Here is a 17,911-nt window from a genome sequence, read left to right as displayed (position 1 = left end):
ATGTTCAGTTATAGGCTATATAAAATATTAGAAACACAGTTTAACAGCACCACACATTTTATTCTCTTCAACAAAAAGTGAGCACGATAACATGATCATGAGGGGAGGATTTACTGCAGGACGGTTGTATTACACTGCACTGGTTCGGTGAGCCAAATGAACCGGCAGTACAGATTTAGTAGGTCTGAGCTCCCCTCACAATGAACTTCACTTCACTACTCTTGTTTGTTCGTCCACCTGAGCTAGCACGAGCTAACAAGATGAGAGGGGATAAGGATTGCAAGTCTCACTGAAACTCATCTTGTGGCCCTGAGGAGATTAGTCCTTTTCCAGCAGCAGCAGCAGCAGCAGCAGCAACCTAAAGCAGCAACCTAAAGCAGCAACCTAAAGCAGCCATGTGCCAACTGGATGTCCTCTGTACTCCAAAGCTAAATCTGCAGACAGAGAGTTTTTGTATCCAAATATGCTGTCTTTACAGTTATTTGGATATAAAATGACATAGTATGAGCTTAAAGTGAAGACTTTAGAAGGGATTTTCAGCCACATTTAACGGACAGTTGGAAAAAATGTGTGCTCTGTCAGCTATTTCACACTTCCTACTGATTGTTGGAAGAGGCTTCTTTGAATTTCAAGAGCTAATGTGTGACACAAGCTATATTATTCTGAGGGATTGAGCAGTACAGCGCGCTCAGAAGAAGGAAGGGTTTGTCCCACTCCTGCACTACGATCCGCTGCCAACCTTTTCTATTAATTCCAGTATCTGTCTAGTTAATAAAAACACGATGCTGCCTTAAGACTTGGAGCACTCCCTGAATAAAACAAGTCATCCACTCAAAGAAACTAATTCCAGACTGCTGCAGAATAAACAAAAATGTTTCTGAGATGCTTCGAATGCTCGGCACAATGCTGCTCATCAGTTTGGCTTTATGTCCTTCAACAGCGCTCCAACACTTTCACACGTTCAGCACCCCCTGAATAATAAATGTGTCCAAAACACATTACGTAAATGTCTCGGAAATCTGAATAATTCAAAGCTTGTCATCCAACTGTTAATAAGTGTACCGGATATTATCTGTTCTTAGCTTGTTTGTCTTTTCTTTCCTGCAACTTTTTGTCCTGCCGCTTTGGTCGTTCTTGCAGAAGAGGTTTCCAATCTCAATGCCTGTTTTACTCAATACAGTCGACATAATTTCGATAATAAACAAGAACAATTTATTTCTAATGATCTTGTTGATATCTTATCTTTTGGCAACATGTTCTGTCAAAACTCATGCCAGTAAAGCTATCAAAGTGTCCTGTTTCGCTGGTGTTTCTTGGGCTCAGGCGAGGAGGAGGAGCAGCCAGAGCAGCCCATGGAGTCGGTGGGATTTGAGGAAGGAGAGAAGTTTCTGCAGTGTTTCCGTTGTGACCTGGGCTTCTGGGACGCCTGCTATACCACCGAAACTAACTGCGACGTTGGGGAACGCTGCTACACGGGCCGAGGGAAGGCAGGTGTGTTGGCTAATTTTAAAGCCTTTTCAAGGAATTCCCAGGCCCAATTCCCTCACATTCAAGGACCCAAAGATCCTGAGAGTTATTTATGTCTTTATTACCTCTCGGTTAGACTCCTGTAATTCTTTGTATGTGTGTGTAGAACAGTCGTCTCTCATCTTTTCACTGGAAAAACAAAACTAGATCACATAGTGCCAGCATTGGCCTTCCTCTTGTGCGTTTCAGGATTGATTTGAAGATTTTATTGATTGTTTTTAAGGTTTTAAATGGGCTGGAGCCATATCATCTAGCAGAACTCTTGCATCCACATGTCGACCAATCAGATGCTTCTGGATGTTCCCAGAGTTAGACACAAAGACAGTGTCGACTGAGCCTTTGCGGTGGCTGCCCCTGATCTGTGGAGCAGCTTAACTATTCATATAAAAACTGCTCAGACTGCAGAAACCTTAAAGTCCCTGCTGAATACACATTTCTGCTCGTTGGCTTTTGAGTTTGAGTTTGACACCTTGACTGAATCTTCTTTTGTGCTGCAAATGTTTTACTGTTTGCTAGTTTATTGTTATATATTTATTTTCTTTGTATTCTTAGCCTGCTCAGCACTTCAACTTCGCTTGATTTTAAATGTGCTAAACAACTAATGTTTGACTTGACCCAGCAGACACAGGTCTCGAGGCAGGTGCCGCCTGAAACAATGACGCTATTTACAAACATTACGTAACAATATCTCAAAAGGACAATTTATTTTCTTACACAAAAGATATGAATTCAAACACTTTCCCTTCTACACTCATGTCTATTTATTTCTACTTTCAAAGATGTTCAAGGCCTTGATCTTTTCCCTGAAACGGTATACGAACTATGAAATGTATTGTACTTTAATTTACTTGTTTAAATGTTATACTGAATACCATCGTCTTGCCTCCACAGCTGACACTCTGGACGTTAAGACTTTGGGTTGTGCGAAGGCAGACGAGTGTGATGTGGAGACCACGGTGGAGTTCTTCCCCAACAACAGCATCTTTGTTATAACCAAACACTGCTGCAACACTCCCTTCTGCAACTCGGCGCACAAACTTTCAATCTCCACACTTTTGTATCTCACTGTGTCTGTCCTAACTACCTGGCACCTCACTGCGGCCTCAACGGGACCACAATAAAAAACAATTTATGTCTTTAAAACAAAAAACAAAAAGACTGAGAAGTGATGCTGAAAGAGTTTCAATGATATGGGGAAGAAAATCACCAGCTTTGCAGAATTGATGTTTACTGTTTTAGAAAATACTACTTAGATAAATATGGCACGAACATTGACACTTTTGCTTCAACACAAACCTTTGCAACACATGCAGTCTAATAAATGTTTCAGTCAAACTGTAATATGTCTTGTCATGTATTTAGATATACAAGATATACAAGTAAAAACCCCAACCCTCTCCCAAAACCTGCTGAAAACATTAAATAGTGAACGAACACACTGACCGCAGAGCTGTCAAAACGTGTTTGCAGTTGCAGCAGAAGTGTTCAGCTGTGGTTCAGCAGCTCTCCAGCAGAGGGCAGGAGCTCCTCTTTCATGAAGTGCTGAAGGTCCAAATCTTTGTCCTCCAGGTCGAGGCTCAGGAACGCCTCCACCACAGACCTGCAGCTGTCAGTCACACACATACGAACATATCTGTGTCACATGCACTGCGCTCTTGTGTTGACTTTACTTTGTTTTTCTGTGTCGCTGCAGTTTAAAGTGACAGTTTACCCAAATAAATATATTTTCCCTCTTACCTGTAGTGCTATATATCAATCTAGATTGTTTTGGTGGGAGTTTTCGAGTGTTACGAGATATCGGACGTAGAGATGTCTCTCAAATATGAAGGAGCTAGACGGCCCTCGGCCTGTGGTGCTCGAAACTCCCAAAAAATACATAAAAAAAACTAGCAATGTAGTTCAATTATATACGAGAGAGGGCAGACATTTCTCTGGCCGATATCTCCAACTCACACCAAAACAATCTAGATTGATAAATAACACCACAGGGAAGAGGAGAAATATGTATTTTGGATTTTAGGGTGAAATGTCCCTTTAACAAACCTGTTTGCCTGCTCATCAGATGATGCTTTGTCAATGCGCTTGATGATCCTTCCTGTCCTGTACAGTTCAGACACCTGGCCAAATGCACACACCCAAAAAGAGTCAGTCAATATGAGCATGCTTCTGTGTATGCGTGTATCTATGCGTGTATGTGTGTTTGTTTACCTCCACTCCTCTCTGCACAAGGCTAGTTGGCAGGCCTGCCAGTGTAGCGATGTTGGCAGCATAGCTGGATTGGCAGATTCCTTCCTTCAGTTGATAAAGAAACACCAACTCATCCCCGTCCACTGCTGTCTCTAGAGTCTAACACACACACTCACATTAATACACAACCACATACACAAACGGATAAACTTCTAATGAGGTAAAACAAATCTTGTAAAAGAGATCTCGTTAGCTAGTTTGTGAGTAATCTGTGAGTTTTGCTGTCAACATTTTTCTGCAGCACACAAGTTTATCAGCATGAAACTTCAATGAACGTTCACAGAATGCTTCAGGCTACATTTCATCATTGTGTTGTTGTATCTCTCAGTACCAGAAGGGACAGCAGGCCAGAGGAGGGTAGCAGGCCCAGCTGCAGTAAACTGTGGAAGTTAGTAGCCAACAGGACATGGGGAACATCCACCTGAGGTTTTCTCAGCCAATGAGAGATTGATGCTGCCAGCAAAGACAGTCCATCCACCTGAAGGAACATCATACATATGGCTGTGTTTCTGAGAAACAATGAAGCTCCTTTAGGTAAAACTCTTAAGTCTAATACAGGTTTAGCTCTTTACATAAACCCTTGATAGCCTGAGATTATTTTGGTGTCACGAATAAACCAATTAATGTCTACTGTTCTGTGGATGAAAAGGTCCACCCACTAGATGTCGCCTTTCGTTGTAAATTAGGAAAAGTATTACAAAAACTAATTTTAACTTAGCTGAAGCCACTCAGTCCACACGTGAATATAAATGTTCTGTGTAAGTAATTATAGTCTAGTGTTAATTCTAATCATAAAAGTTTGAATCAAAGTTTGTTTGTTTACATTGAAACTTTTATTGTACAAATATGTTGCTCATTCTCCACAAGGGGAGCTGTTTCTCCAGGAAGGGAAAGCAACAGCAGCAGCAGTTTAGATCTGCAGAATTTTGCATTTATTTCTGATCGTGTACAGTAGAAAAGATAGATATGTGCGGTAAGACAGAGCGGTGGGACATGCAACAACAAGGCCTTGCGGCTAGATGGTATATGTCGCCACTTACATGCAAAGAAAACAATAGCTGCTTTTGGATAATGATTTCTTCTTTTGAATATTGGCCACATGGAGCAGTGGAAGTAAGTTGTTGACACAACAATTATATATTATAAAACCTTTTAAGTTGATATAGCGAATATTTTAGCAAATCGTTGCTTATTTACACATCCAGATAAAAATAGCTAAAACATTATTGTTGTGCTTTAATTCTTTGTCAATAACATCAAGACGAAACTCATTCACCCTACATTGGTAATTTTCTTTTATTGTTTTCTTCTGGCCTCTGCCTCCCACACCTGTTACTCTTCTCAAGACAAATAAAATTGGTATGGACCCTCTCCGTCCCTCTCCAGGGTAACCTGGCAGACAGTGATGGAGGACCGAGAACACTCTGAACGTTTCCTAGTATCCAGCAGGAAGTATGCCCCAGTTGCCAAATATAAAATATAAAAAAAGTATATATGAAACTAAATGAAAAACAGCCGTCTTTACCTTCAGGTTGCCCCAGTTTCAAAATTGCGTTATTACTTCTTCTGCCTGCAGATGGCACACAGCAACACCTCTGTGTCATATCGGCAGATCTGAACAGCTGCTTCTGTTTTCTTGCTAGATAGGTGGCACATGTTGGGCTGAACTGAAGGTCTGTTCGTGCTGCTGCTCTAAATTAGATAATATTGGCTGGGATTGGTTTCAGGCGCTTCACATTAACGACACTGTGTGTCCTTGTTATGTGTATACATATGTATTTCATTCACAAAGTGCTGGAACAAGTTTTCTTACTGTGTTAGTTCCTTTTCCAAATTCATCGATGAGAACTAATGAGTTGCCAGTGCTGCTGTTGAGAGCCTGCGCCATCTGGAGAATAGAGACACAAAGTGTTTTATTGTGTGTGTCTGTTATGGCTGGAGGCAGTAGTTGCTTCTTGACAGGTGGAGAGTGGGAGTGGAGCTGGAGGACAGTAATATTTTAAGTCCATATCTTTTATTTCCACACCCACACACACTGACATACACTGACACACACGCACACGCACACGCACACCACACACACACACACACACAAACACACACACACACACACACACACGTGTAAATGTGTGTGGTACCTGGTTGAGGTCTATCATGAAGGTGCTGAGGCCGACAGACACAGACTCTCTGCTCTGCATGCGGGTGAAGATCCCATCCACCAGACCGATCTCCGCCTCCTTCGCAGGCACGTCTGAGCCAATCAGAGCCATGAACACTATCAGACCCACCTGACAAAGTCAAATCAGAACAAGTCAGGGTTGGATGACAAGTGCTGCTGTGTGAACCAAATGTGAGAGTGGAGTCACGTCAGAGATTCTGAATAGCAGCCTGGAGGTCAAAACTCCAATTTAGGGAGTGTAAAATGAATACAATCTCATTAAGAAACATTATAGTCACCCTTAATTACTTTAAGCACTCGCACATGTGTTTTCTGATTAAGTTGCAAATTATAGCTCAAGGCTTCTTCTGATACCCGTAATTAATAAAGTCAGATAGTTTGGGAAGGGAAAATATAAATCTTGTACATCATGACAGCAGAAAAAAAAGAGGAAGCTACTAGTGCTGAAGAAACAGTTATTGAAAGCAAATGATGTGTAATTATGCAGATTATTCTTTCAAGCAGTATTGTCTCCCACTTATATGGCTTCACTGGTCTTTTGTTTCATAAAGCTCTGTTAGTTTGGCTGTAACCACTTGCCTGAACACAGCTGGGAGTAGCAAAAGAAAAGCACATCAAATCACAATGTCATTTCAGGTAAACAGGAAACTGAAGCATGTACAAACTGGGTCACATACATAAACAGTTGAAGGAGAGTAATTATATACACACATCACGTAGTGTAGGTGCAAGGCTTTCAGAGAAACAGTCATACTTATACAGTGCTGCTTGAAGGTTTGTGAACCCTCCAGACATGGTCATTGTTTTTGTACAAACATGTAAAATAGCCTTATTAAATGTACATCCAAACACCAATTTGTAAAGCAGACGTTCCAAATAATGGACACAAACAAAGAAAGATTATGATTTTTATTATTTATTCAACAAAAGTGGTTTATTTTATTTTTATAACTTTCAAGGAGCACTGTATGCCACATATAGTATGGATATAGTATGTATAGTATGGCTTTTATATTACAGTTTTTATGCACGTTTTCGAAGTCCTATATTGTTAATTGTGAATTATTTTTGGATGTTTTTATCACCCTGTGTGTTATGGATGAACCACACCTGCCATAAGCTTGTTTGCCTATTGGTGTGCCTGATGTATAAATATGGGTGTGCTTTCTTCAAGCATTTTGATCTGACAAAAATATAAGTAGGTTCAAAATGTAATCATAACATTAATAAACGTTTGTGGCATGGAGGAAGTGAAACAGCAAACAGACAACACAGTATCACTGTGGCAAAGTGACAAAAAAGGTAGAGTATATTTGAGGTAGTGAAGGCCAGAAGCAGTTTCATCAGTGTACCTGTTACTGATATGATCAAAACGTATATGTAATTGGGAGGAACAGAGACTTTTGTGACTGACACACCTGTTTGAGGTAGATGCTCTTGCCAGATGAGTTGGGGCCAGTGATGATCTTGACTCTGCCCTGCGACTCTGAGCTCTGGAAGGAGTTGGCCACAAACACAGGAGAGCACAGCTCCAACAGCGGGTGTCTAGAAAATCGTAATATACAGACATTTATCAGAATCAGAATCTTTTTTATTGCCAAGTAAGTTTTCACCTACAAGGAATTGGCTGTAGTACGTAGGTGCTAATTGTCAAATATATTAAAAAATTAACAATATATACAAATATAGACAGAAGGGACAAAATATAGACTGTAGACAATGTGCAATATACAGCCCTGTAATATAATTATCAGCCCTGTACTGAATTCTCATATTAAATATAACTATGGATGGATTCTTGTATGGGCCTATGGGGCACAGGCACAAGGGCCCAACGGGTCAGGAGGCCACTGGACTAGAGCCTCTGTTTAAAGTAACTTTTCTTGTGTATGTGTGTGTGTGTGTGTGTGTGTGTGTGTGTGTGTGTGTGTTTGTGTTTGTGTGTTACATGACATGACACTTTTATGGAACGTTTGAATTACAACAAGAACTGGAGTAGCTGGATAATTGTTTCCATCTAGAGCAGGGGTCGGGAACCTATGGCTCTTTCGATGAGGCAATATGGCTCGCAGACAATTTTGAGCTGACATTTTCAAACATGTTTAACAAGTAATAAATAATTATACTGTGCTATTTTAAAGTAAAACATTTAGCAGCGGATTTTTTTTTTAGTTCTCCCCTCTCCTATCCTCCGCTCTGTCTCTGACTGTAGGTCACTGTAGCCCCGCCCTTCGCGAAACAGCAGAGGAGAAACAGCAGTAGACCAGGGCTGTCAAACTCAATCACAGAGAGGGCCAAAATTAAAAACAGGGACTACGTCGAGGGCCAAACACGGTCCACATTTATTGAACAGGATACACATATTGGAGAAAGTCCAAAAGGATATGGCACACATTTAGGTAGGCTAAGTTCTTCGAGTATGCACATGTGTCAGAGCCAGATGTTTGGAATCTTTTCTGAGCTGCCAGTTTAATGTTTGGGGTTCTGTGGAAACCCTCAGTGAGTGAGGGTGTGCATCAGTGAGACTCCTGTGTGGGTTTTTGTTCATCTTCATCACAGAGAAAAGCTGCTCACACAGGTATGTGCTTCCAAACATGCAAAGCATCTGAGCGGCATGAAGGTTGAGGCATCGATTCGGGGATGAAGCTTGGAAACTGTGCAGCGCCCACAGAGTCATACTTTGCCTTGAGTGTGTCATTACACTGGAGGTCAATCAGCTCCACCTGGATGTTCACAGATGCTGTTTCCACGTCAACTGCAAACGGGTTGCTGAGCAGTTCAATTTTAATTTCTGAGCTAGAAAGTCAGCAAATGCGCTCAGTTCATCAGCACAATGCTGTCGGGAACACAGCGGTGGAGATGGTTTGTCAGTGTTTTGAAACACGTAGTAACCAAAGTTTCCTGCTGCATCCGAGTCTCTCACAGGCAGCTCGGCTTGGAGCGCTCTCACTGCATCATACATGTCTGTGATCACACGGCCCTGAAGCTGCAGGTTTAACAGTGAGATGCTTCGTTATGTCGCACAAAAAGGCCAGCTCACATCGACACTTTTCATCCCAGAGATCTGTGGTGTCCTGCTTTCCTAAAACTGGTAGATTTCCTCACGCAACTCGAAAAATCTATTCAGCACTTTCCCTCAACTCAGCCATCGCACCGCCATGTTCAGAATATGTATTTTCCCGTGGTTGTGCCATGCATTGATTTAATTACCAAAACCGGCGGGTCAGTTATGACAGACATATGATATTTTCTATAATTGCCTTGAGTTTGACACCCGTGCAGTAAACACTGAAACGTGCACATAAATTAGATAAATGCATTCAATTTTATTAAATATATGGCTCTCAAGGAAATACATTTAAAAATATTTGGCTTTTATGGCTCTCCCAGCCAAAAAGGTTCCCCACCCCTGATCTAGTGTGTGAACGCCTACCTGCCCTGTGTGACTGTTATCATTCTGTGGCTGGCAAGTTTGGGTGAAGTGTAGCCATACTCTTGGGAGGCGCTGCTCATAGCCATCAGACAGTCCAGCTCGGCAGTGAGATCCAGAACCTAGACCACACACACATTGAACACCCTGACGGTCCTGAACAGAGCAGTTTTGACCGATGAGAGAGCAGCAAGAGTTCACAAATTTAAGAGCTCAACAGGGTTGTGCACAATGGAAAATATGAGTATTTGGAACATACTAGGCATACGGATAAACAACAAAGAAGTGGATTATATTGAAGCAGTGTGCAGTGTGATCATTTTATTTGTAGGTTTTGATACTTGTTGTCACGGGAATCCATTGTAACCAACACAGTCAGGGTGGGTGAGAGTGAGTGAATTTTCAAAAGAGAGATTTGGGGTGGAGTATCACTTTAATAAAACTTAATAACCCTGCAACTCTGTGTCTTAATAAAACTAATTGTTCCTTTAACAATAATTTAATTGCCAAGTTGCAATAATAGCAAAACATTTTTAACCAAAGCTACAATATTGTAAACACAATTATTCATCGCCTTTAACAATAACAATAAAATGTGCAACTACGGCACGCAATAGCATCATGCCCTTCTGTCATGAGACTAATATCACTTGAAAATAACTTAATGGGATCAGGACCTGTTTCATAATAAAACATACAGCACAACCCAAACAAGGAAACAATTAAAGACAATCAAAACAAACTGCATCTACACACATTAACAGAATTACTTTCATACATACACTCATGTGTCATGTTTTAATCACTGGGACCTGGAAGTGCACAGGCATGCTCACCAACCTTGTAAAGGGAGGCGCTCCTCTCGAGGATTGTGTTCTGCAGCTGTGTCATTACTGCCGTTTCCATGTCTGAGAAGCAGAAGGTATACAATCAATAAAAACCTTTTATGGTTGAGGTCATTTATAACTTTGTCAGGTTCACAGTACTCAGGTAAAAGACCTCTAATGTCACAGTGCAAGTCTCCGATGAGGTCGTCTAGCTCCTTGGTTCTCTGGCTGCGGTAGTGCAGACGGTCCTCTGACAGAAACTAAACCACGTGGACACAAAGATAAGGTGTTACAGCACACGAGCATTTTATTTTGAAAACACAAAAAAAACCACATTTAATTTGTTGACAAGATCACACACAAACCATAAAATCAAGCCCTTCTATCTCAAAATCCTCTTTCTCCACCATGCCGGGCAGGCGAGGGACAGACAGCAGGAATCCAATCTGTAAAGGAGAATTTAATAATGATATATCAGATGCTCCAGAGAAACAGTTTTTAGAATCATTGTATGAATCCCACAATAATACAGTACATGTTGGCTCAAGCCAAATAAGTAAAATACAAATGTTGTTGTTTGAAAGATCAGCAGGTAGCTGTGTTGACATAAAGCTCGGAGACCAGAGGGATGTAGATGACGCAGCAGGAGGGAATTCGGGCGTCCAGGTGTTCCAGCTCTCTTCTGGCTACATCTGTCAGGAAGTCGGACAATCCCATCATCCTCCTCTTCTCTGACAGAAGGAGCAAACTTTAAATCAACAAACCATATGAACTTATCAACACGGCCTCATAACACATGGAGATTTCGAATCCGGCCTTTTCACTTATTAGTTGACGGTTCCAGTTTTGAGTGCGGCATAGAGGCACTTACTCTCATCGATTGCAGGGTCCACGTCCGATTTGATGGTGAAGCGGTTTTCGGCTATGCTGGTTTCAAAATCCACCTACGTGTTCCATACCAAAGATGGAGTCAAACTCATTAATAGGACAGTGTATTAGGTCTTTTGTAGGAAGAAACAAAACAAAACACAGAGGGGTGGGGTCATATTCTGATTTTAAAAACTGCGAGATTAAAGGGGAAAAATACGAGAAATAAAAACCTGGATATTCTGAGATTAAAGTAACACATTTGTTTTAACAAGGAACCACATCGCTTCACTTTGCAAGGTTGGATAACCTTGTCACACCAGAGACACCGCTGGTAAACAGGGAATGCCACACAAATTAGTGAGCAGGTGCAACAGTATGAAACATGAGGATATTCTTCAGACAGCGTCGTATAGTAACCCTATGTCTGCAAAACAATTGTGAAAACAGGAGATTTCTTTGATTTGTATTATTTTGGGTGTCTCACAACTCGGCTGATGAGGGAGGCGATATGATGGAGGTCATCAGACAACCCTTCACTGATATCACGAAAGAGAAGAATGGACTGAGGCAGGTGTCGCACCGTGTCCCGGATACACACCGCATTGTACACTGTCTGACAAACAAACACAACATTTTGCACACATTCAACAGAACCTGTCACATGGGTAAGGTGCATATTATAATAGTGTAGCTCTAACCTTGTAGAGACTCTGCCAGTCGGTCACTTTTGTGTGAGAGAGAGACATTCTGTGTAGAAGAGTCTAACACACACAAGAACACACGCAGACTGAATTTAAGCATTCACAGTTTTTTGTTCAGGTGATGAAACCGCAGTTAAGATAGCTGGTTACAGATGTGCAGAAAAAAGGAGGTAATTGGTCAGATTTGTTACTGGTATGTTTCTGATGTTGCGTAGCGAGGACTGCAGGGTGCTCAGGGCGTCGGAGTTCCGAGGCGACGTGAAGAAACGGATCACTTCCTGTCTCCTGTGTAACACGGCCAGGTCCTGTGTTGGCCGCAGAAACCACTGGCTGAGAGAGAAGAGGACATCACTTATACTTGTGGTACTTTGATAAAAGGAAATAGTACTAGCGAACATTACATTCTTTCTCTGGAACAATAACCCAGATGTCGTGTGTATGCATAAAATAATGGATGTGTAAAGAAAAATGCCAGATTTATATACATTTATGTACATTCCCATAATAACCACAGCATGGAAATAAAATCACCATATGATTGGTGACAGTGCCAAAAAACAGATGATGCATCATGTTGGAAAAGCTGAAACATTTATCTTGTTGCCATAGACACAAGCAGCGGTATGCAAAACTTGAAATTCCTGCCTGAATCACAAAACAGCAGTGTTTATGGTTCGTTTGTAAACACATAACAAAAACTCAACTTCTATAAAGAAGTTCATTGTTTTACTTGAACATTTTCACTAGATAGTTGTGATTATATAATTGGTATATTCAGTATTATTGACCTATATGATGCAGAGCACTTGGAATTTTCTCTGCTTAATAACTATAAACTTGCTCTGCCTATTACAAGTATTCATAATATTAGTATTAGTGGTGGTGCTGCTGCAGCAAGAGGTATCTTGACAGCAATTTCCCATACCAACAGCATACATTTAGCATTACTGTTGAACATCATGGTGGTAAAGTTCAGAACTTGATACTGGGTACTTGCTCAGAGAAATAACAGCATTTTCTAATAAAAGCCATATATTGTCTGTTGATGAAGGAAGGGCTCCTTCAGTATATTTCTGTTGTGTTTTGTGACTCTAGCAAGAGATGTTTCTCACCGTAGCAGTTTGGAGCCAAACTTGCACCTGCAGCGGTTCAGTATCCCTGCAACACACAAAAAGAACAAGTACAGAAGTTCATGTTAACACAATTAGATAAGAAAATGAATGTCTTGAATTGCTACCTTCGGGGCCACGCACCATAAAGACTGAGTCCTTCCTTTTCCCCTGAATGCAGCTTGTACACTGATGGGTGAAGCTCTGATTTGAAGATCTGTAGAACACTGAAACAACATGATGATCTCTCAACCCACCACTCGTCTCTTTCTATGTTTTTCCCTGCTTCATCTACTACTAATTATGATTTAAATACCATATTTTATACAATACATTTTATTTTTTTATTTCAGAAAAACATTTATATTTAGTTTATCACAAAAGGTGCCAGCCCACAATAACCAATTACAACTACAATACAAAGAAAACAAAGATATAACGCAGTTAAGAAATATATAAAATAAGGGCAGCAGAGCAAAAGTTAAATGAACAAGTAGACCATATTGATGGGATCTGTCAAGTAGGTTGAGAATCAGGCCTTTTCATCTCCCCAACAATCCTTCCCCAACAGTCCTTAGTTTGAACCAAGGAGTGAAGTAGGTAACACAGAGACTGAATATATTAACGGTGATTCTTAAATGCTCGAATCAATGTGTGATTAGAAGAGACTCGAAACTAGGAGATATAATTATGTGATTACAAATTAGATCTAATAGATGTGATTTAGAAGAGACTCGTAAATAGGAGACATAATTCAAAATGTAATTGTGTGGTGTGAAATGTAATTGTGTGGTGTAACCATTGTAACATTGATACATGCCATTTTATGAAGTAAACTATGGAAAACATTTTTAGCACAAAGGCCTTGACTTAACTCACTGACACCTCGCTAAAAGCGTGGCCTTATCACAAACTCACTGGCGCCTCGCTTAAGGATGCACTTGTAACTCATTAATAGCATGGCCTTATCACTAGGAACATACCTAGTTGCTCACCAAGAGCATACATAATGGGCGCTGGAAAGAATATATATAGATAGAAGATAGGAGACTCTACAGTGAGGCCGTAAATGGACAAATGAGGTACATAGTTAAATCCTAAGACCGTCATCGAACAATATGTCACGGGCATATTGTAAACCGCAGGAACAAATATGGATTTAGGAAGAGCGGAGCAGAGGCGGGCACCAAAGGCCTATATAAGAAGAGAGCTGACACCAGCTCGAGGTTATTTCCTCTGCGACTTCATCCGAGATGAGAGATGTGAAGACTACAACATCAAAAAGACTCTGGAAGAAGTGATCCAAGCGGCTGACCGAAGCGCAGGACAGGAGTAACCACTTTCCCAACTGCTTGGATTCACAAATTGGTTGATCTTCAGAGTTTTCTATGCTCACTCTGCAAATGGACAACTGACATGGACTAACCTCATAAGACTTTCGACAAAGTCAAGAGCGGCCCGGAGGCCTTCGTCACGCAGAAAGAATAGGATTGCTATGCATGGCGATCCGACCTCTCTCTCTCTCTCTTCACCGATAAGTAAATCAGATAGACATGGCAGTAGTGTGTTAGAGATTTATATTATTGTTAATCAATTCTGATAATCATGTTACATGTTGTTTGAATCAATTTAAGCTGTATGCCTTGCCCCTGCTATTATACTTAAAATAAAATGAATCTTTTGATTTAAACCGAGAATTGTGGACATTAAGAATTTGTATCTTTATGAGGTATTATATAAGGTTTGGAGCGATTAATATCTCAATGGTTCTGATAATGGTGGTCTCTAGCAAGTAGATTAAACACGTCCGTGTGGTCAATTCCTGACTACTAACTAAACCTAGTCAATACCAAGTGCACAGATCATAGAGGAGAGCTGTCAGACAATCGTGACCGGTGGTAGCCGCCAAATTCACATTGCTATTCATTTTGGCGGGATTATTGGTGCAAGCGGGATAGACGGTTGTATACAGCCAGTAGACACTAGGCTAAGTCTCCTCGCTACCAACTTAAACAGTCGCTATATTCTAGTTAAGGCGGAACTTGATAGGATTAGGACTCGGACCCGTTAGTTGGAGAGTTGGTCGAGACTCGCCCCTGAGGGACCAGGGTGCGACCTACGCGGATCTAACAGATCACACCAACACAAAATTGGGCCAGGGGCATAAAGTGGGGGGACCATTGGCCCCTTCCCTATCTTGGTCACAAGAATCTGTCCAGATACACACCCAGACTCATAAGGTAAAGATCCTCTGTAATCAAGTAAGTCGGATTAAAATGTACTAAGCGGCTGCTTTTTTTTTAGAAAAAGGAACAATTAATTTAATATTTATGCGATCAGCGTCAGCTTTTAGGGACAAACTCTATACTGGCTCAAGATCATCTCTGTAATAGAGAACACTCTTACCTGTATGCGTCTCGGTCAATGCAAACAACACCTTTACTGTACAGGGAAGAAACAATGCACATTTCAGAGAAGCATAATTTTTCATTAATGAAAACTTCTGCTCGTTTGTTCTGCTTTTAGAGAGTATAGAGGAAATGTAAACAATAAATATACATGCCACAAATGCATACCACTAATAGACTATTAGACTTGTGTAGCCAAATACAGAGCAGTCAAAAAACACTACTCATTGACAAAACTCTTATAAAGGTCCTCATTATGGAAAATGTGTGATCACAGTCTGGTGTGTGTTTGCAAAGCTACATTAATGTGTGTCTTACAGCGTGTAGGCGTTGAACTGCAGGATAGGAACTCCAACACTGCTGTCTTCCAGCTCCACTCCCACTCTCCTCCTGTCCAGACATTTCAACAGAGCGCCCACTGCCCTCAGCTACCCAAAGGATGTATACACACAAACACACACACACACACACACGTATAAACACAAAAATATTATGGACAGTTCATGATCAGACTCTGCATAGGGATGGACTGAAGGATAAATGGCGTGTTGACAGCTGGCTCACCATCAGGGGAGAGTCAAAGGAGAAACAGGAGGAGAAGTAGGACATTTTGTCTCTCTCTGAAGTGGAGGCAGGAAGGAAAGGCAGATGGGCAGAAAGTAGTCTCTGCTTACCCACCTCCAGACCTGCAATATTCAATATGGACTCAAAATTCGTTCATTGTAGAAAAACATGCAAACTTAATTAAAAATCCTTCTTAAAATTGACGAGTATATTATAGGTGGGCCTCTGTTTACCAAAGTCAACATATGGGTAAGTAACCACCTCTGGTTTGTAGTCTGGGTTTGAACCTGGGGTACAACAGAGGAAAGTTTGAAAGAGAAAATATTATGATGTATGAAAGAAAAACGTTAGAGTCAAAGTAGTGATTTCACGTGACAGAATTGTGTCACTGTAGTCTCAGTAAAAGCTGTCAAAGCTTTGTATAATAGTTATACAATCATTCTTCTACCTTATTGCACTCGCTATAAAGTCAAGCATCAGTGTCAAGTATCCCTAATCTCATTTCATTTCCTTGACCTAGAAAATAGTTGTCTCACATCATTTCAAAACAAAACTTGCAGAGTGACATTTTTCTCATTTACCCACCCCATGCTGAGATGTTTGATCAGAACTCACCAAGTTGTTGCAGGAAGCGTGTCATGCAGCGCTCCTGCTTTGCGCTGGTAATTATTACATGAGGATTAACCTCCTGGATGACTAAACATGGGAAAAAAAAGGATTTAAAAGGTATATACAGTATAGTAATGCAAGCACAAGTGTCAGTTTATATACATAATTGTCATCTCTGATCTAACGAAAATACATGAAAACCATAAATCAAATTTGAGACTGAGATTATGTAACAGGCTGTGTATTGTTTACCTCTGGCTAGCAGGTGGAGCTCGTAGGTGTCAGCAGTATCTCTCATGAAGTGTAAAGAGGAGTCCTTACTGTCAAAGAAGCAGAGGCCCATCTGTCCATACTGGACTAACAAACTCAGTAAAATCTGGTAAACAAACATACAGTACATGAATGTGCATCTGAATGCTGCAACCATCTTTTTTTTTATATCTTAATTATAAAAATGTATGAATTTAAATAAATGAAAATAATATTTATTTATTTTTGAATTGGGATAAATGATATAATAATATCAAATTATAATTAAAATTAAATTAAAATAAAAACACGTTGTTATTGTTCTTTTGAGTTCCCCTTAGAGTTTGACAGTTTATTTTTTAGTGTTTATAAGTGTAATAGTCTTAATACATTCTTTAAATTAGCATAACAATTTGGGTAACTTTAATAATTTTGCATCTATGTATGTCAAATTTACCATATAAAATTAAAACATTTACAACAAATTCAATGTCACATTTATCATGTTTAAAACGTATAATGACATGTATACAATGTTAAAAATAAATGTGTAAAAGATTCTGGTTCATCATTGCAACAATTACATTAGTTTTCAATATCTAAAAAATTTGGAGAATATAGATTTGTTATTTATATATAAATTGAATGTGTACTTTTTTAATTTTATTGGTAATAAATCATTTTTATGGTAATAGCCATAGCCATGCCTACCTATTAAAAGCTTTTCCTCTAGGAGTATTTGCAACTATCTACTACCCTGCCGGTAATGAGTGTGACTTCTGAGCTTACTACAGGTGAGTCTTCCTCCTCTTCTTCATCTCCATTTATGCCCGGTGGTCCAAAAATCAAACCTCCTCCACCTCCACTCATACTTTCCATTGCTGCCATGACCGGTTATTTCTAGATATGAACATAATATATATATATTTGGGTATGTATATTAATTTACATACTGCTGGGTAGCAGCTTTTGAGTAAAGTAAAGTACCTTCAATATTTACTGAAGTACAGTAACGTTACTTGAGTAATTGGACTTAATTACTTTCCACCACTAATTAAAAAAAACACAGTGTTTAAATTCAACTCTCAAAAACAAAAACATTTAGCTAGCTAGTTTGCCCGCTGTCTAAGTTAATTGACCAAAGTGGAGTTATTCCAGGTTAGCCGCAATTTAACGTTAGCTAGGCGAGCT

The 17,911-nt window shown here is 40.1% G+C and overlaps 1 protein-coding gene across 1 annotated transcript; it reads right to left on the bottom strand.

Moving 5' to 3' along the window:
* Positions 1-2,336: 2,336 nt before the first annotated feature.
* Positions 2,337-17,608, bottom strand: msh5 (mutS homolog 5). Its single transcript, XM_029451769.1, has 25 exons — positions 17,510-17,608; positions 16,724-16,847; positions 16,478-16,558; positions 16,096-16,149; positions 15,863-15,984; positions 15,617-15,726; positions 15,297-15,332; positions 13,035-13,117; positions 12,894-12,939; positions 11,973-12,111; positions 11,779-11,841; positions 11,565-11,693; positions 11,082-11,154; positions 10,832-10,941; positions 10,576-10,656; positions 10,383-10,470; positions 10,224-10,291; positions 9,387-9,505; positions 7,372-7,498; positions 5,913-6,062; positions 5,588-5,662; positions 4,106-4,252; positions 3,736-3,873; positions 3,571-3,644; positions 2,337-3,133 (listed from the first exon to the last, which is right to left on the bottom strand). The coding sequence occupies exons 1-25, from the start codon at positions 17,606-17,608 to the stop codon at positions 3,013-3,015; spliced, it is 2,457 nt and encodes an 818-aa protein (XP_029307629.1). The 3' UTR covers positions 2,337-3,012.
* Between the last annotated feature and the right edge of the window lie 303 nt (positions 17,609-17,911).

The sequence above is a fragment of the Cottoperca gobio genome, chromosome 16 (genome assembly GCF_900634415.1).
Source record: "Cottoperca gobio chromosome 16, fCotGob3.1, whole genome shotgun sequence".
NCBI lineage: Eukaryota > Metazoa > Chordata > Actinopteri > Perciformes > Bovichtidae > Cottoperca > Cottoperca gobio.
This window is presented reverse-complemented; position numbering and strand designations above follow the sequence as displayed.